This window comes from Macaca mulatta, chromosome 15 (assembly GCF_049350105.2).
Source record: "Macaca mulatta isolate MMU2019108-1 chromosome 15, T2T-MMU8v2.0, whole genome shotgun sequence".
Lineage (NCBI taxonomy): Eukaryota > Metazoa > Chordata > Mammalia > Primates > Cercopithecidae > Macaca > Macaca mulatta.
In genome coordinates this window covers 55365162-55386066 of record NC_133420.1, presented here as the reverse complement: position 1 = coordinate 55386066, position 20905 = coordinate 55365162, and the positions used below count along the sequence as shown (strand labels likewise).

The following is a 20905-nucleotide window of genomic DNA, read 5'->3' as shown; positions in this document are numbered from 1 at the left end:
ATAAAAATGTACTATCTCAGATATATCAATATGTTCATAAGTTTAAAAAAGCATATAGCTTTGTTTAAAATATTTTGTGTATGAGCAAACAATAAGTTTAAAATGAGAGAAAGACATGTAAAGTTTTGCAAATGATATAACAAAAGTTACAGGAATGAAACGGAATTCAGGACTGCAGCTGATTCTCACAGATAAATGTTTAGACTTACCTGTTTTCCCTATCAGTCAATAAGTTACAACTACATGAAAAAAAATAAAACAAATATTTTATTAAAGTGTAAAATCAATTGATTACTTTTAAAACCCCAGCTAGATTTAGTCAGTAATAATAAGTGAAAGTAAATATTAATCTTAGAATTTTAGAGAACATAAAACACAGGTGTCTCCTTTTGTTTTACCCCTTTAATTCCAAGTGCTCTTGGCTTCTTTATGATGTCACCTTTCAACATCACCAGTCTGAACTTACAATACTTAAGTCCTGGCAAGTCATAGGTGGGGAAAATGTCTCTCCCAAGATTGTAAGTCACATTTTATGTTTTAAAATAACTGAAATACTCGTTAGCTTTACATTTAATTTATTCAGTGTGAAGAGATGTTAATTATATTATTATTGTGCCATTCATAAGCAAAAGATAATGTGTTTAAGCAGACAAAGATTCTCAAGCGACATAACAGATTTTTTTTTTTTTTAATTTAAGATATCGTTAGTGCATGCATTTCAGTAAAATAGATACCTGGCTTTGAATAAGTCTTTTTTGTTTGTTTTTTACTGTTAGTCTTACTTGATTTTTTGGTCACATTGCATTTTGGGTGATATAAAATAAAATAATTCATGATTTTCAGTCAGGGAACCCCTTGGAAATTTCTGTGAATAATTTTTGTGTATATAATAGTGACTGAGGAATGTGACTGAATTTTAGAGGAGGCATATATCACAGTATTAACCTTTACTAAAAATGGGACAGCTCTATCCAAATACGACCAGCTGAATACTAATTGTATCCCTCTTACAAAATATTGAATATGTGAAAGTGTTTTGTAATGTAAAGCAGATAATCCAGACATGAGAAGTAAATTATATGACAGTAGCTTACTTACGCTTAATTTATTCTGTGTCAAAATAAGGTAGGTAAAGAACACATTTCAATTCTGTAAACCTTTTTACAGAGGACATGCAACAAAGGTGAAGGAATGGAGTTTTGCAATATAAAGTATGGGTGGGCCTTCATTTAGCAGTATTGTTAAAGGAAAGATAAAACATGAATTTTGAAAATAAATTGGCTTTCTATAGATGCTGGTGCCTACTTTGTATAAAACAATCATTAAAGTATAATTTTTGGTAAAGGTTTAAATGCATTTGTCATGATTACTTTAGAAGCTGAGTAACTTGATGCCTACTATGCAGTAATCTGTGTTCACCTAATATGGCAGAATTACACTATATTTTAATTACTTTAAAATATACACTGTATTTTAATTACTTTAAAATATATAAGCACTGTAAAATGTCTATGCTATTATTGTTATCATGAGCATCAAATAGCTTTCAGAGAACTTGACCACAATGGTTAAAAACCTCTTTTTGGTCTTATGGCTATTTTTTATCCTGTTATTCTAGTGTAATCCCAAAACATTCTTGTTTCTGTAGAAGGAAACTGATAGAATTCATAATCAAATGGCATCACCATTAACCACAAAAGCACACATAAAAAATCTTAATAACAAATTAGCATGTTTCTTTGGGTTCAAGTGACAGCTCCCAATTCATTTAACACACAAAATTTAAGATGCAGAAAATTAATTTTCAGCTCCATTTGTCTTTTCACTAAATTCTTCTAAGAATGGCAGAGCCTTAGTTTTGGACTTAACATTTCTGTGCCTATGGCTATCAACTTGTATCTGATAAAGAAAATTTTTCTGTTTGAACTCAGTTTTTCCCTTCCCACTTATTCCTTCTCTAATACCTTTGCTCTATCCATACCTGAGCTACACCATTTAACAGTTTCATCTCTTCTAGCCTTGGCCTCAAATTTAGGTTGTGTTAGTCAACTCAGCCCGTTTCTAAAGTTGAATAGAACTAAGATTTCTGAAACAAGTAGGAGAGGATATCACAAATATTTGATGTGAGATAGGGTATCTAAAAATATGAACAGTTAAAATTCCAATATTAGCTTCCTGATCTCATATCTAATGCGTATTTTACATTTTTCTCTCTATTGAGTAGCATTACTAAACTCATCTCTTCCTATCCGGGTCTAGAGATTCACCTTGATGTAGAGAAGGGTTTATCAATCTTGGCACTACTCACATTGTAGTCTAGAACACTTTTTGTTGGAATAGAGGATTAGAGGGTCCTGGGGGTAGGGGAGATCCAGCATTCTGTCCATAGTAAGATACATTATAATATGTTTACCAGTATCCTTGGTCTCTACCAACTAGATGCCAGTATCATCACACACACATACAAACAGACAACTGTGACAACTAAAATGTCTTCAGATATTGCACAATGTTCTCTGGGTGAGGAGTTCAAATAAACCCATGCTAAGAAATACTGCTTCAGAAAATGCTAGAGAATGATAGAGAATTTTACTACACACAGAGCCATTCCTCAGCAAGACAATAATCCTGGGGCAGTTGACCTTGCCTTTACACAGAGACTCCTCTAGCAAATACAAGAGTGGCTCAGGCTGCAGTCAGTTCCTGGAAAGCTTTCTACCATGTCTTTTATGGTCTCCTTTTGCCTGCAGCTGATGCAGATTCCAAAAATCTAGTCTACTGGCAAGATATCTGGCAATATGCATACAAACAGGAGGTCTATGAACAACTCACATGTAACTGGGGGAGATATAACTTTTAAATACTTTGACTTTGAATCCACTATGCATTTTAAAAACACATCTAAGCAGAGATACAGTTACAGGCAAGAGTAAAGATGGGTGTATTTTGTATTTAGATTAAAATGTAATTCAGACTAAAAGGAAAAATACTCAGAAAAATAAACTTAGTTAAATGTTTACCCCTTTTATTAAAAAACCCTTTTTTATACTGATAGAACAGAAATAGATTTTTCTCTTAAGAAATAAAGTCCCCCATGTCTCTTGCATCTCTACTTTTTATTTAAGAAAACATAATCCTAGTTTTCTAAGTTGCAAATACATTATATTCTACATGGTTGACAATGGGAAACCTTCTTTACCTCAGAACACGCAGTTACTGAAAATGATTTTGAAGCGATTGAATATATAAGCTTGAAATGAAGGTGGAATTTTAGTTTCTACATTCCATTTAATCTTGGTAAATATGAGGCACTAATTACTATGTTTCCTTGTATACATCCAGACACTTTAATTTAAGCATTAGTCCTATTAAACAACAGCAATAACCTTTTGACTTAATAATCACATTTTTCCCTCTTCGTAGGTTAAGTCATTAAATTAGATCTTAGGGATTTAATTTAAAATTGTGAAAATACATTTACATTCATATAAAATATCTCAAAATGAAAAATAAAATAAGGGATACACTAACAGTTTATTTTTTAATATGACAGTCTGTTGGGGTTTTTCAATAAGAATGTCAAAAATTGAATGCAAATGCACCCTGACCTAGATAATTACTTGACTATACCAGAGACGGAAGGAAAGAGATGCTCTCACCAGCACAGCCAGACTTAAAGAAAGAGTGGGAAAATGCTATCAAATCCAGAAGATCAAATTGCTCTAATTGCTTATCACACACATTTACATAGTGAGTAGGGGCAAGAGTATTTGGTTTATTGCTGTTTTGGTTCTTATAAATGAATCTCACTAAAAATGCAAGAGGTTAAAATTTATTGAACTGTCACTAATTCTAAACTCATAAACACTAAGAAATATATAGAAAACATTGATCACACAAAAAAGATACATTATGACGGATTCCAGTCAATCCAACTTGCTTTTCTCCAACCAATGGCCGTCCAGTACCACATAGAGTCTTGCTTATTTTTGAAATGAATAAAATAAAATTGTACTGTGTATGTGCTGGTATTTCTGGACTTTTTCTTTCAATATAATATTTCTTTGTATTCATTAAAGTTTCCATATTGCACATATAAGTAATTGATCCCTTTAGATTGCTGAGAAGTATTCCATTACATTTATATAGCACACTTAGTTTATCCATTCCTTCATTGATGGACACCTTTTAGTTTGAGGGTATTGTGAATAAAATTGCTATGAACATTTTTGTCTTTGTCTTTCTGTGGACTTTTACTTTTGTTTTCCTCCTTTTCTTTATTTCCTAGAGGAAAAGTTTTAGTTCACTTATGCAGCTTTTATATGTATTTTAATAACTTGTTTCTGTATAATTTGCTTTTGTGTTATTTCAAGTTTTAATTAATTTTCCTGAATTTTATCTAATTTTCCTGGTATATAGAAATATACTTCATTTAAACTATTTATCATATAATCATTAAACAAGTATAATTCATTAAACTCTGTATCATATAAACTTATTACATTTGATTGGCAGCTTTAACAATGATTATTATAGATGCCACTGGATATCATATTTACCCAATTGTGTCCCCTAAAATTAAAGACAATTTCACTTCTTCCTTTTCAATTTTAGTGCTTTCATTATTTTATGAAACAAAATACAATCTGGATTTAAATGAATATATATAGTAGCTTTATCTTTGCCTTATTTTTGATTTTTAAGGAAAGACAGTCAATATTCCTCCATTAAGTTTGATTTTAAAAATAGGCATTATCTAGATGTATTCTATCCATCTGTGGACTATGTTCTCTACTGCTAGTTTTCTCAGAATTTTAAATTATGAATGCATATAACTACTTTCTTTCAAAAATTATTCTGCACATACTGAAATGATCAGGTGATTTTTTTTTTTTTTACTTATTTTGTCAATTGGAATGATTGCATTGGTTGATTTTAGGTTAAACCGACCTCATATTCTGGAAAGTAAACCAGATGATCATGATGTATTAGCAATTTTATATGTTTGTCAGTATGATTTTTTAAATTTTAAGAAATTATGTGCCCATATTAATGAGGGATATTCATCTGTAATATTCATTTTTAGTATTGACCTCAAAAGGATTTGGGTTATTTATATTAGCCTCAAAAATGAGTTGGAACATACTTAGTCCTCCTCTACTTCTTTTCTTATACTATTTTCCTAGTTTCAATGGAGAGATTTAAAACATTGATTTTAAACATTTTTTATAATATATTAAAACTGTAAGTTATTATCTATGAACTTTTAAGCAGTATTCTATAATTTTCATATATTATCTTATTGTTAAGTTGCTTCTTTTTAAATAGGTTTTCATTGTGGTCCTTATGGACCACTGATTCTTTAAAAGGAGCTGTTTATTTTTCAAATGTTTATATATTTTCTAGATAATTTTATTATTGATTTCAAATTCAATTGCTGGGTGATTAAAGAATATGTCCTAGAAATTAAAGAAGAAATTAACAGATCATTTTAATGTACTGTTTTGAAAATCTCAGTTTTAGAAATGTTTCATGAACTTGAAATCTTTCCTCTTTGAGAGCTTTTGGAATAATGCAGTTAGTTCATAATCATCGTTGGACATCAACATTTCTTCAGTAGTATATAAATGTACTTTGACTGGATCTGAATTTAGAGATTCAGATATGGTGGGGCAAGTAATTTAGTTGCATGTACTCAGTTTAAGATGATAGGCTAGATAACTTATTGGTGAAAACATATTAAATATTATTCAGCTAATACAAAATTTTATAGCATGAAAAAATGTGCCACGTTTTATGCTGCTAGCTTCATTCTTTAGTCAAGGTATCAAAACACTGCTTTTCTGTGCGTAAACCTTAGGTTTTACACACTGTCAAATAAACACCACCTGTGTTTGTGTATGAGCACATAAGCCTCAAACTCACTCATGACCAACCATGGCTCTGTATCCAAAATATAATGAAACAATGTAAAGTAATATTTCTCTAATAGATCTTAGGATTTGTCTTCATCACTAATAAATAAAAATTGGATTGTAAAACACTCCTTCATGGGAACAACCATGTTTAGCTAGTAATAAAACAAATGGGAACCTATAAATGGAAAACAATTTGCAATATGGTTTTTTTCAGATTTTCTTTTAAAAGTAATAAAATTCCTTATGCACACTGACATATACACATGTACACACAAATTCATGGGTGCACACATATGCCATTTAATCATTTGGATTTGGTGAAGTTTTGAGAATATTTTGAGGATATGCTTTTACGTAAGCATAGGGTTTACAAAGTGATACCTTTTTTCAAATTCAATTGCAAGAGAATTTGGAGCATGAACTGGGAAAAATAATTCAACTGTGTTTTTGTATTTTTTTGTAAATGTATATTTTCAGATGTGCAATTTGTTTACACACACACACATATATAAACAAAGTGTACATCTGAAAATATACACACATATATTTGTGATCCATATGTGTATATATAGTTTGTTTGACCAACCATTATTTAGTACTGTTGTAGTTTGAAAACACATTTGCTTATCTCTATTATCTTGGAGATGAAGTAATCTTATATAACAAAAGGTATCTGAGATTGTAAAATAGTTCTCTAGTTGTTGGTTGCAAGTACTGAAGTATATTAATGACAATTTAAAACAGTGATTTTATATAAATTAACTAAAACCTTTCTTTTTTATTTTAATAGCCAAAGAGTAAACTTTGGGCCATATGATAATTACATTCCAGGTAAGAAAGCATTCAATATGTATTGCAAAACATGTGTGCTTAATTTTATGGTATTATCCTCCATTCAAAGTGATGAAGCAAACATTGCCATGAAATGAAATTGATAATTACCTTTCTTATAGGCACAGTGAACACCTTTTACATATATTTTGCTTTGTTTTGAATCCAAAGAAGTTTAAGTAAATATGGTCAGTATATGAAAGCCGGAAATAGTTACATGTTAGAATTCATACAATCAGATAATCTTACAGTTGAAAAGCAATGTAGAAATTGGATAAATAACTTCTTGTTATTTAGAAATTTCCTCTAAGTCAGGAATTTCTTCTACAACATTCCTGATAGATTATATCCAGCTTATAATTGGCGCCAAATTTCGTTACTAGACAAGACAAAGGCATTTGATTTTGAATAACTTCAAATATCAAGTACTTTCCCCTCAGATACTGAGTTTAAATATAATTTTCTTCTGTACATTTTTCCCATTGATCCGATTTTTAGAAAACTCATAGAAATGTCTATTATTTCCACACATTAATGCTGCATGTATCTAAATACAATGCTGAAATCTCTCCTTGGTCTCATTGGTAAATTAAATATCTTTAATCATTTCTATTATAGTTTCCAGATTACTTCACCCACCCAGTCACCATTCTGTAGACTTTTTGTCAATTTCCATTACAAAATATATTACCTATAAAATGTCATTCTTGGGTGTATAGAATTTACTCTATTTTTTTTTTTTTTTTTTTCTGGACACGGAGTCTTGCTCTGTCGCCCAGGCTGGAGCACAGTGGCGTGATCTCGGGTCACTGCAAGCTCTGCCTCCCAGGTTCATGCCATTCTCCTGCCTCAGCCTCCCTAGTAGTTTGGGACTACAGGCGCCCGCCACCACGCAGCTAATTTTTTGTATTTTTAGTGGAGATGGGGTTTCACCGTGTTAGCCAGGATGGTCTCGGTCTCCTGACCTCGTGATCCGCCCGCCTCAACCTCCCAACGTGCTGGGATTACAGGCGTGAGCCACCATGCCCGGCCGCATTTACTCCTGTACTTTGGAAAATTATTACTAATTAAGGAGATCTTAAGCCTTAGCACTTAGATTAAATCATATACTTACTGAATATTTATGCCGCCATTGTGCTAAGTACTGTGGGAGCTACAGAAGCAGTTAACTTATTTTCTGTTATTAATAAAATTGTATGCTAACGAAAAGCATAAAGCAAATACCTGGACTGGAAGAGACAGATTTAAAAGGAAGCAGTAAAACTGAATCTTTCCATTTATATTATAGCTATGTTAGTTTTGCAATGACTACCTAGCACAGTTATCTGTGAAACTGCTCAAAATAGAAAAATCAATGTTTATTTCCTCATATTGATAACAGAAAATTGCAAACATTACCAAACAAATGAAGTCATAATTTGAATCACTTGTTTATTCATTTACATGATATATGTTGCACGTAATGCCATTTCAGCTCTGATGAAATTCTATTCACTCCAAAATGTGTGTTTTGTCTTCCTTATTTTAGTCAGTGAATTAAGCAAAAAATCATGGAATCAGCAACACTTTGCCCTGTTATTTCCCAAACCACAACGGCCAGGAACCAAAAGGAGATCAAAACCTTCTCAAATACGGGACAATACGGTTCCTGTAAGCATTGGAAAGATTATATAATTATCGGTAATAAGTAATAACTTAGCAATAATTATAACCACAGTAAGTAATTATAATTAGTCTTAAGTAATCACTGAGTAGTAAGCTTGTGAAATCATGTATAGTTGTATGTGTTATAGTTCAAAGCTGACCAACAAGTTTCTGCAATGATGGGAATATTTATCTCTGAGTCCAATGAGGCTGTTAAATACTTGAAATGAGGCTAGTGCAACTAAGGAATTGAATTTTACATTTAAATCACATTGAATTAAAGTAAATTCACATGTGGCTATGAAATGCCCTATTGAACAGCACAGTTAGAGGTGATTCAACATCTACCACTTAAAGAAAGTAGATATGTTTTATTTGCATTTTACTGTATACAGTTGCCCCCTTTATTTCACATTAACTACTTTTTCAGCAACCCCATATTATAAAAATTGTTTCCAAGAAGCACAAAAATATGGAGTTACTGATATTAGAGTTAGTATGAACATTCAGGAAATGTTCTACAGCTGGAGAAACCCCTCATTTGAGTCATGGGATTACATTATACCTTTAATGCTTCCTCAGTTACATAATATGGAATTCAGGATTCAGAGTACTGGAAAATAAATATTTCCCAATGTTTCTGGAGTCAACATGGGATTTGCATATGTTCAAAGAAAAGTTTTCACAAAATAAATGTATCATTAACTTGCTTATTTTTAAAAACGTAACCCATTAATTGTGAACAAAGTTCTTGTTCATTTTTTCCTGAGTTTATTTTTTTCCCATTTTTGTTAATATTGGTACAAAGATTAGCTATTTTTGCCATTGAGTTTTGTACATATTTAATTCAAAGCTGAAAACAAAATGCACAATTTCTCTCAAATTAATATTCCCTGTTATAGAGTTCATTATTTCAGTTACCAATCTGATGATACTCAATTTGTGTCTGCCAAGCAATAGGAGTTTCAGGCTTTTATCTTCATCCATGAGTAGCATTCTAAATTCCAGAGACTCTGAAAATAAAAACAGACTAACATATGTCTCAACCTGAAACTATTAGATATTAGAGAATAGTTTCTGATATACCTGGAAATAGAAGGTGGGCAAGATATTCCAAGAATTCTCAAGAACATAGAGTTTAAAAAGCCTCCTATGATTGTGAAGATACACCATGAGTCTACCAATTAGAACCTAAAATCCTGAGGGAACTATGAAGATCCTATAATCTGAAAGTAAGCTCCAAATGAGGCATGATTATTCACTAGTTTAAAAAAGGGATGAAAATTTTTAAAAAAATAAAATAAAGGATGAAATCTCAAACTTCCCCATTTTTTAACAAAAGCTAAAATCTTTTTACGGTTGAAGTTAAAATATATTTGGGATATGCTAATAAAAACTGTGTTATTCACCCACAAGTTGTTCATCATTATTGTAACCAATCTTTCAGATAATTGATGAAGAAAAATTTAGAGGAGGTCATAGACAACCATTATGGATGTACCGTTCTTTAATGAGAATTTCTGAGAGACCATCCGTTTATTTAGCTGCCAGGAGGCAGCCTCTCAAACCAACTCATGCTGCCAAGGTGGATTCTAAAGCCGCAGGTGGAGAGAACTTACTGTTTTTGTATTATCTCTGTAATTTTCTGATTAGGTTTCTATTAGAATTTTATCAAGTTTGGATTTTCTCATTTTAAGAAATATTTAAATATTTTTCCCCAGAGATTGGTAAAAAAGGTGAAGACAAGACAACACAGAAGGGCACAACAGATTCTGAATCAGAATTAAAACAAGGGAAAAAAGATTCAAAGGAAGGCAAGGATGAAGAGAAAGGAAAAGATGAAAAGCTAGTTGCAAAGAAAGATAGCAAAAAGGGTAAAAAGGCTGCAGAGAAGGGCAAAGACTCAGCTACAGAATCTGAAGATGAAAAAGGAGGTGCAAAGAAAGATGACAAAAAAGATAAAAAGGATTCAAAGAAAGGCAAAGACTCAGCAACAGAATCTGAAGATGAAAAAGGAAGTGCAAAGAAAGATAGCACAAAAGATAAAAAGGATTCAAAGAAAGGCAAAGACTCAGCAACAGAATCTGAAGATGAAAAAGGAGGTACAAAGAAAGATAGCAAAAAAGGCAAAAAGGATTCAAAGAAGGGCAAGGATTCAGGCACAGAATTAGAAGCCGTAAAAGCAGATGAAAAAAAGGATGAGGACGGAAAAAAAGATGCAAACAAAGGTGATGAATCAAAGGAGGCCAAGAAGGATTCCAAGAAAGATGCAAAGGAGAGTAAAAAAGGTAAGAAAGATAAGAAGCCCAGTAGTACGGACAGTGACTCAAAGGATGATGTCAAGAAAGAGTCTAAGAAGGATGCCAAGAAAGATGCCAAGAAAGTTACTAACAAAGAATCTGCTGAGTCAAAGAAGGATGAAAAGAAAGATGCAAAGAAGGATGCAAAGAAAGATGAAAAGAAGGATGCAAAGAAGGATGCAAAGAAGAAGGGCAAGTAGAACTTGGATTAGAATTCACACTGCAAGAATAATTCAAAAGCATATCTGACGAAACAATAGTGGTAGTCTGCAACTGAATTTGTGAGAAACCAAGAGGGTTCAAAGAATTAAATAATTTTTAAAAGGTAGTAAAGAGGAATACAAAGGAGAACTCAGAAGAGATTTATAAAAATGTATAAGAAAGATGTCAAGAAAAATTAAGGGGGTATCCATTGAAAGACTTGAAGAATATACTTACTCAAATTTGGGGATATGAAGAATTCAATGAATGATCTCTAGAAAGATTTAAAGAATATTCAGATAAGGATGTTGAAGATAATGACATTAAATCTATGAAGACACACACACAGTTTAATGAAGGCTTAAAAAATCCAAGGAGACAGATGTTGTATCTATAAATTTAAAATAATCTCAAGCTGCATCCACAGATTTAAAGAAATATAGGAGCCAAGAAATGAAGTTAAACAGCTTATAGAAAGTCTGCTCTCAAGTAAATGTAGCATTCCTTTGAAAAAAAAAAAAAAAAAGTAAAAGAAAAGAAAAAAAATGTATTACCGCCTGATGAGCCTACATCTTTCTTCCTGAAGTTTAAACAACCACAATCATGTTTATGGTTCTTGGATGTCCCACTTCCAACCCAAAAGAAACACACTTGGTAAGTCAGTTTTCTTTTATTTTAAGCCAGATTGAATTAATTCTTGTCTTTTTCATTTTTGTGCGTACATAGGAGACATAATAATAATTGAACCAAATTATAACTAGATAAGAGGAATAAGTTCAAAAGATCTATTGTACAGCATGGTGACTATAGTTAATGACAATATATCGTATTCTTGAAAAATGCTAAGAGAACGAACGTTGTGCTTTCATTGCATAAATGATAACCATGTGAGATGATGCTTATGTCAATTAGCAAGATTTCAGGATTCCACAATGTATACACGCTTCATGACATCATTTTGTACATGATAAATATGCTTTTACTGATCAAATTAAAATAAATAAATTTGAAATAATAAAAATCAAACCAATGTAAAGGTTCAAATTGACAGTATTCTTATATTATCTCTGTAGTTTTCTGATTACATTTCTTTTAGAATTTTATGAAGTTTGGACTTTCTCATTTTAAGAAATATTCGAAAAACATGGAGAGACAACCAAATAAATAAAGCTTTAAAAAGTGTCCATGGAAAGGTTAAGGAAGTCTCTCATTAGAGAGAGGTTACTAGCTTATGATAGATGATATTATTACCAATTAAGCATCCAAAGTTTTAAAACAGAAAATAGCAACCAATTTATTTTGACTGAAAGAAGGATGAAAATCAAAATTGTCTATTACTGACAAGAACAAATTTAAATGAGGCATATGAAAGAGCTACTTGATAAATAGCTAAATACTTCACAAAACTAAATTAACCAGAATTTAACAGAGTGTAACAGAGTAAGAATATATACATAATATTAATTTAGATGTAGAAACAATTAACTTGCTGTCTTTAAAACTATATTATTAAACTCTGTTGTGACCCGTAAGTCCTATTGATTTGAGGAAAAATAAAAAGCAATGTTAAGCAAAATACAATATCCTTGAACTTCTCAATTAATGACAATTCATTTATTCTGATTTAACATTTTCTTAAATACACTCAATGTTGTTGCAGAACTTGCTAAATGATTTTCTCTTCTCTTTATTCTTCCTGACATAAACTATGGATGCAACATAAAGCTTCTCTTGGACATTAAAGAAAGGGTCTCCTATTATGTATGTTCTCAAGAGCTAGCTTCCAAGGAACAATAAGGAATAATTGCTTTTCTTTAACATTCAGCATTAGGTCTTGTCCCTCTTGCATCAACTACTAAGAGTCAGTGGTTATTGTAACTCATGGTCTGCCAGGTGATCACGCCTTGTAAGCCTGGGTCAGCTATAATGACAGAGAGCTTCAAATCCTGGCCCTTTGTTCTCTCCCCCTCCCTCAAGGAACCTGCTCATCATCTTCCTCTGCTTATAGTAAAATTATGTGTTCAGATTGCTGAACTTTTCTGGAAATGTTACCATCTCTCTGAGGATTTAGGAAATCATTTCAAATCCTCTTTTTCCTCTATAAAAAGGCCCTTAAGATTATTTTCACCAATAGGATTCAAAAGTCGGGTTTTAGATTGAAATGTAATGTAAAATGACAGAAAAATTGAGCTTCTACTTTTAATATCCTACTGAGGTACACCATCACCGAGAACTTTCATGTAGTGAAATTTAATAGCAGTGTCCTTTTATTCTAGTACCTCTTCATTTACATCTACGTTGTTTTCTCAGTTATTCCAATAAAAAATAAAAATGAAAAAAATGACTTTATATACCATTCTTATGCTGTTGAATCTTATATTTAAACCTAGTATTTATTTATTTACTCAGCTCCATATTCCCATATCCAAATACTTAATTAAGGCATCTAATTGACCAGCTTCCAGGTATCTCAAAATCAACAAATCCCAAAGAGAACAGTTGACATCCCTCCACCAATACCTCTTTCTCCCCAAGTTCTAGCCAATCCATTAAATGACACTGGTATCCAGTCTGTAGCTTAATCCAAAATCAGTGAGTCATCCCTAATTACTCTTTTTTCTTCACCCTGCCTACTAGTAGTAAGTCCTATTCTGTCTACCTACAAAATACTTGAATTGGTATAATTCATTACCTTTCTACCACCTCTGCACACTAAAAGTCCAATCAACCGTTATCTCTTACTTGAAAACTCCAAAGCCCTCTACGTGAAGGGGAAGCCCCTGCTTCATATCTCTCCACAACGTCATATCCCATTATCCATATAGAAACCATCATGTTTCTCCCTTGGTCAAAGCTTTCTAGTGTGCTGATGCCGCACTTACCATCAATTTTTCTTTTGCTCTGGCTTATAAATCCATTAATGATCAGTCTGCTGACTATTTGTCTGCCCTCATGTGACAACACTATTCCTTTTGTCTACCAGGCACTTGTTGAACTGGATTTTTAAAAATATTTTACCACATGTAACCTTACAATATAAAGCCTTTACACTTGTTCCTTCTCCGTAAAATGCAATTCTCCTAGAACATCGCATTGACTCCTTGAAAATAGTAATTCTCAGCTTACATTTCATATTTCCAGATATTTTTAATAGACTAATTTATTTTTTGACACAGTGTCTCTCTCTGTTGCCCAGGCTGAGGTACATTGGTGTGATCATGGCTCATTGCAGCCTCAACCTCCCCAGGTTCAGGTGATTCTCTCACCTCAGCCTCCCCAGTAGCTGGGACTACAAGAGCTCTTCACCACATCCAGATAATTTTTGTATTTTGTAGAGATGGGTTTTTTCCATGTTGCCCAGGCTGATCTCCAATTCCTGGGCTCAAGCAATCCACCTGCCTCAGCCTCCCCAAGTGCTTGGATTAGAGGGGTGGTACTATCAAAGACTGGGTGTTAATAATTACATCATGGAGAATGGGGTAATCACCTCTTCAAACATTTATCCTTTGTGTTAAAAACAATACAAATATACTCTTATAGTTATTTTTAAATGTACAATTAAGTTATTGCTGACTATAGTCACTCCAATGTGCTATCAAATAGTAGGTCTTATTCACTTTTTTCTAATTTTTGTGCATTAACTATTCTAATCTCTCCTTCAATTTCCCACTACCTTTTCCAGACTCTGATAACCATCCTTCTACCCTCTACCTCCATGAGTTTGTTTAATTTTTAGATACAACAAATGAGAGAGACATGAAATGTTTATCCACATCTTTGCTAACACTTTTATCTTTGTGGTAATAGCCAATTTATATATATATATATATATATATATATATATATCACTTATATATACATACATATATGTATACACATACATATAGGTATATACACACATACATATATGTATACACATTCAATTTATTACATTATACATGTATATGTGTATATATATACATGTCAATATAGCAAAATAGAAGATAACATTTAAAATAACCTATATCATTTTCAGTGGCATCAAAAATATGCAATCATTTTATTATCACTAATTGATGTCTACTTATTCCAACTTATTTTCATGAGAAATCAATGCAATTAATCTTAAACAAATAAGAATTACTGAAAAAGGGCACAGAAGTTATAAGTCATATACGAAGTTGGTTATGTAGCAAGTGAAAAGTCTTATACAAGATTACTTTATAATCAAGAAAATGCTTATAAAAGCAGTGGCAAAATTCAAAATTATTGCATAATTATAATCATATTCTAGTTATCTCACAAATGCTTAATCCACAAAATATTTTTTAAGTTAAAATCACAGCAGCAGCAAAAATGACTATTATTTATTTACTACTATTTGCTAAACACTTTCCTCATATTATCACTTAATTCCCACAACAATCCTAATACATCTCCATTTAACTGAAACTCAGAAAGTTTAAGTAACAATAAATTTGCACAGATCGTGCAAAATTAGAATTTGAAGCTGAATGAATCTCATATGATACCAACGTTTAGACTGTGGTTATGTAGTGTAATTGTGGATTTGGGAGAATTTTTCTTTAGCACCACAGGTTCAGTTTCTTCATATCCTATGTATCTTTATTTGCAAAAATGTATAGTTACATTAAAATTACATAAAATTATATTATTTTTTAAAGATCTACTACAGAATTTGAGAAGGCAGTTGTTCTATTCATAATTGCTCACCATCAGCCTCTCCTGCTACTACTGTTTCTACTCTCTATACACTTTGTGTCTGCTCAGTAAGTATTGCACATTGCTTAGTAATTTACATTAGTTGTATTTGCAGGAATGTGTTGTATTGAACAAATATGGAAATTAAAAATATGCATTAGAATCCTAGATCAAGCATTATGTCATAATAAAAAGGGACTAAGAAGCAGGATGTAAAACATTAAACTCAAAGAAAAATGGAAGAATACTAGTGTACACCTAAGAATATTGATTCTAGAAACCATTAGAAAAAATAATAACTAGATATAAGATTATCTACTAATGATTAGTAATGTTCTCTAACCCCTCCAACATAAGGACTTCCTTGGTATATATGCATTGAGAGAGTGACAGTTAACACTGAAACATATGTATGTATGAATACATACATGCATGTACACACATACAAATAAAAGACTGCATTTTTGTTATTTTATTTATTATTTTTGCACCAAGAGGACAATATGCATTGTTCTCCATTATTTTCTTTTGTGAATTAAGCTGTTTGAGTATTTTTTCTCCCTTCTGTTTGCTTAACTTTTAGAATAACTTTAAAACATAGGTTTCTCAAGTACTAGGGGACATGAAATCATTATATTTCATAAAAAATGTTTTATATCTAACATTGTCACATAGCTTTGATGGCTAAGTAACTTATTGAATTTTGGTACTTTAGGTTGAGGAACTTAAGCTATTTCTATAGAAAAGGTAACAGTCATTCTGCAATGGTACTTGAAACCTGATGAAACCACATGAGTGACAAAAATGGGGTCCAAGTGAAGCTAAACGATTTTGAAAAATGGGGGAGGGAGGGATGGCTAAGAGGATAAGGCACTATAATACAATTTCAAAATGGCTTAATTTTGCAACAGATGGCAAAATCCAAAACCATTGCTCTGTGGGTTTATATAGTAAAGTTTTCTAAAGTTTATTTATGAAATAAACAGAAAAGTTTGCCTCCAGAGAAAAAGGTATTAGTCTAAGGGTCATAAACATTCTAAACTTATATGCAAGTGCTATAGTGATTTGCATTATTTTTTATACAAAGTTTGGCCTATTTAAAAAGTGAGAGTCCAGGAAAAATATAAAAGGAATTTTTAAAATGACATTATTCCATTCTCTTTGCAACATATATCTTTGTCAAATCACAAAGTAATAACTTACTAATACTTAGATCATAGATCATTCCCCCCGCCCCCCGGGTCCTTTTTTTTTTTTTTTTTTCCTCTAGTCTCGCTCTGTTGCCCTGGCTGGAATGCAGTGGCATGATCTCAGGCTTACTGCAACCTCCATCTTCAGGTTCAAGTGATTCTCCTGCCTCAGCCTCTCTGGTAGCTGGGATTACAGGTATGCATCACCACATCCAGCTAATTTGTTATTTGTTTCATTTTTGTTCTGTTTTTTAGAGAGGTGGTTTCACCATGTTGGCCAGGCTGTTCTGAAATCTCTGCCCTCAAGTGATCTGCCCACCTCGGCCTCCCAAAGTGCTGGGATTACAGGCATGAGCCACTGTGCCCTGCCGCTAATGCAGGCAAATATATGAGGCAAATATATACAACCCCTGGTCTCCTTTCAGTCATTTAGTATTTTTATATGGTGTTCCTTCAGTTCTATTTTTTAACCATTGGATCAATACCTCGTTAGTAGATATACCAGATGAAATAATTCTGGTGTTTTGAACATACTGAATATGGTCTCTGAAGACACCCAATAATTTCTAAGGGAGCGTAGTTCCATTTTAAGCCTCGTATATAGTTTATGACAGTTTTTATAGTTTTTCTTTTTTAAATGATTCCAATGTAAGTTCTTCCCTTAGCATAATCTGAGCCCTAATCCATAATAAAATAAAATTGCTTGTGTAAATAAAGTAAAATATGAATAAAAGTATTGTGGAAAGTATCCAGTGATAATATCTAAATAATGATTGAGTTTTCTTATCAGGCTGAACTATTTGGCAAACATAGAAACCTACTCCAGGCATTAAATATATTCAATAATCAATTTTATAGTTATTAATGTTATTATACATGCTAATTTCTTATAGTTTCTCAATTATTGGATACAAAATAAAATAGCTGCCATAGTCATCACATTTGCAGTTTTATGGTAGGCAAAATCAAGTATTTTCAGGGTATGTACAGAGAGGATATGTGAGTAACAAATCACTGTATGGTTCAGTTTGGCACTGGGATAAAAAAAGTTAAATTTATATAAAAACCATAAACTTTGAAAGTACATTTCTGTCGATTGGAAAAAAAAAGGTAAGGGTATGATTCTATTGATAGCAAGATTGAGAACCAGAAATACACTTAAAAACTAATTACATATATAAATATGCAAAATATATATAATATCTAATATATAAATATGTAAAATATATAAATACATAAATATAAATAAATATAAATATATAGTTAACATAATATATATTAAATTTAATGTATAGTTAATATAATTTAATATATTTAATATACAAATATGTTTAATATATATATTTAATATACATATTAAAATATATATTGTGTATATTATATAATATATAAAAATATATTACATATGTATAAAATATATATTATATTTAAAATAAGACTCCTTCAATCAATTTTAACATAAATCATCTTTAAAGAATTTCTCTTGAGTGTTCCTTGGAATCTCTACTTGACCAGCACTCCACCTTTCAGAGTAGCTCATTTTTGTCTATGACTAATATTGCCTTTTAGAAAGTATCTTTTAGGAAATTTTGCCTTTTAGAAAATGTCTTTCTTACATCTAGTTATAAACTCTGCCAATGTATCATCTAACCTACTAGTTTCATATCTTATTTTGTCACCAGAATACAAATATCTATTCCACTATTCCACTCTAAATACCTCTGTAACCAGATAAGATGGAAAGACAGAAACTAATCTCATCTGCTAATTCCCATTAAGGCTCAGATCTGGAAATTATATAAATACCTAATTATATATATATAATATATAATTATACATACATACATATATGTGAATATATGGATCAATTATCTATATGGATTTTGATAGATAATTGGTAATTCATAGTATCAATTATATATAATATAAAAATAGATAATAATCTATCTATATAGATTTAGATAGATAGTTGATATTACTATCTCTACATATACACATATATGTGTCAGATATAGGTATAGACAGAATTTTTCTATCTGGTATATTTAAAAATGAGTTATTTTCTAATTGTTAAAAAACAGTCCTGATGGAGCATAATATACATCAGATATGGATACCTAATTGGGAACAACTTAAATAAAAGGTGATAAATTATTGGGTAAACAGAGTGGCCTAAATAAGATTCAGGGAAAGCAGCAGTCACTGGCCACAGAAGTTCAGCGCAATGGTCAAGGAATAAGCTATGGGGCAGTTTTTTTCTCTATCACATTGCCATGGAAGATCTATGCCTGCTACTCTTTCTAGACAGAAGAATAAGATAGGATTTTAATACATTATAATTTCAGTAGTTGTCATATGTATATGTGTGTGCACAAGTCATTTATCCCATCATTGTTCTGTTTTCTGCTATTTACTACCACTAAAGCATTTTATATTCTAGTATGGGATTTTTTTGTGAGGGGAGCCACTATTTTTTAATCTCTATAAGTTACCTGTTAATTTCAGGTTGTTGTTGTACCTGGTCATTAATCATTGTTTATAAAGAGAGACAAGAAAGGAAAGTTAAAATTTCATATGCATTCAGGTAATTTAGAAGGAAAGACAACTTCCTCTTAGGAAAAGATATTTTGTCTTAGGTAAAGCAACTTAATGGCATAAGGGATGGCTGAACATGAAAGATAAGGTCCCAGTGCATCGCACATATGGAAGTTTACATTAGAAAAACATAATTCGTCTACATAAGACATAGCTTTTTGTTTTTGAAAGGGAAGGAAAATAGCTGGCATTTCTTGCTGGAGAAAGTTATCACAAGTGGAAAGGTTACCCTAGAAATAAAAGATATAAGAAAACCAAAACTTTACCTTTATGTGTAATAGACATCTAATTTTAGAACAATGATGTTTAGCATGTAATTTAAAGGGTTTTTTTTTTTTCATGTTGTTTTCGTCTGCTGTCCCATACCTGCAATCAGTAAAAGTCATTTGAGTGAGTGGCTTTGCTTTGATGAAACTTAAGGTGAAGAAATGGGGAGTTAATTGGGCTAAGCATGATAATAAAGAGGAGAATGGAATTTCAAAAGGGGGTTTAAGGTGGGTGGCATTTGTGAAAAAAGCTTAAAAATGAAAATTATTAGAATATATCCTAGTAACATCCAATTTTCCCTAAATTCAAAAAAATTTACAAAGTTGGAAAATATTAAAGTTCATTCGATTATGGTTTAAATTTCCCTATTTAAACAAAGTAAAGGGCATTTACAGAATGTTGAAAGTTTGAAACTTTATGGACTTATTTATTTCATAAAGGGCTCTTTAAGTTGCACACAAATTAGAGTTTTAATCAATTGATCCTAATTTGGTTTACTCAGTAAATTGATCTGAAATAAAGTACGGTTTTCAATTATGTTTAGTACGTTTCACTCATCTCTTCAGAAACTTCTGTTTCATTTCCTCCATTTATACAAACCTACATGTTAATATATTCACAATATATATATTTTCCTAAACCCAGAACAAATGAATATCAGTTGGACCCTCTGTAACTTTTCCTAGATATAGTTGGTAACTTTTTCTTAGAATGTATGCATTAGGGGTAGATTGGTTTGCTAGCACTGCCATAATAAACCAAAGATGGGGTAGTTTAAATAATAAGCTATTTTCTCACTGTTCTGGAAGGCCTAAGTCCAAAATCAAGATATCGGCAGGGCTGATTTCTTATCAAGCCTCTCTTCTTGGCCTCTATATAGCTATGTTTTCCCTTTGTCTTCACATGGTCTTTCCTCTGTGTGGATCTGTGTCCTAATCTCTTGTAAGATCAGTCATGTTGCATTAGGGCCCATCTTAATGACCTCATTTAACCTTAATTACTTCTTTAAAGGCCTTGTCTACCCAGTCACATTCTGTGGTGCTGGAAGTTAAGACTTCAACATGTAAATTTCAGGGGAGACAATTTATCCCATAACAAAAGCATATGAGATCAGTTTTTTAGTTTTAATCACTCCGAAACCTAAGGTTCTGAAGTAATATCTTCAGTTGAGGAAGTTGTACTCATGTTTTCGTAGAAACTCTTAACTTGTTTAAACAATGAAGAAAACTTTATGACATAATTGAAGTCCATGTATTTT

The 20905-nt window shown here is 31.7% G+C and overlaps 1 protein-coding gene across 1 annotated transcript; it reads left to right on the top strand.

Moving 5' to 3' along the window:
• The first annotated feature begins 501 nt into the window (after window positions 1-501).
• CYLC2 (cylicin 2) lies at window positions 502-10893 on the top strand. The gene is made up of 6 exons (XM_077966563.1): window positions 502-518; window positions 6709-6749; window positions 8278-8399; window positions 9841-9997; window positions 10115-10372; window positions 10457-10893. Exons 1-6 carry the CDS (start codon window positions 502-504, stop codon window positions 10891-10893), a joined length of 1032 nt encoding a protein of 343 aa, XP_077822689.1.
• The last annotated feature ends 10012 nt before the right edge of the window (window positions 10894-20905 follow it).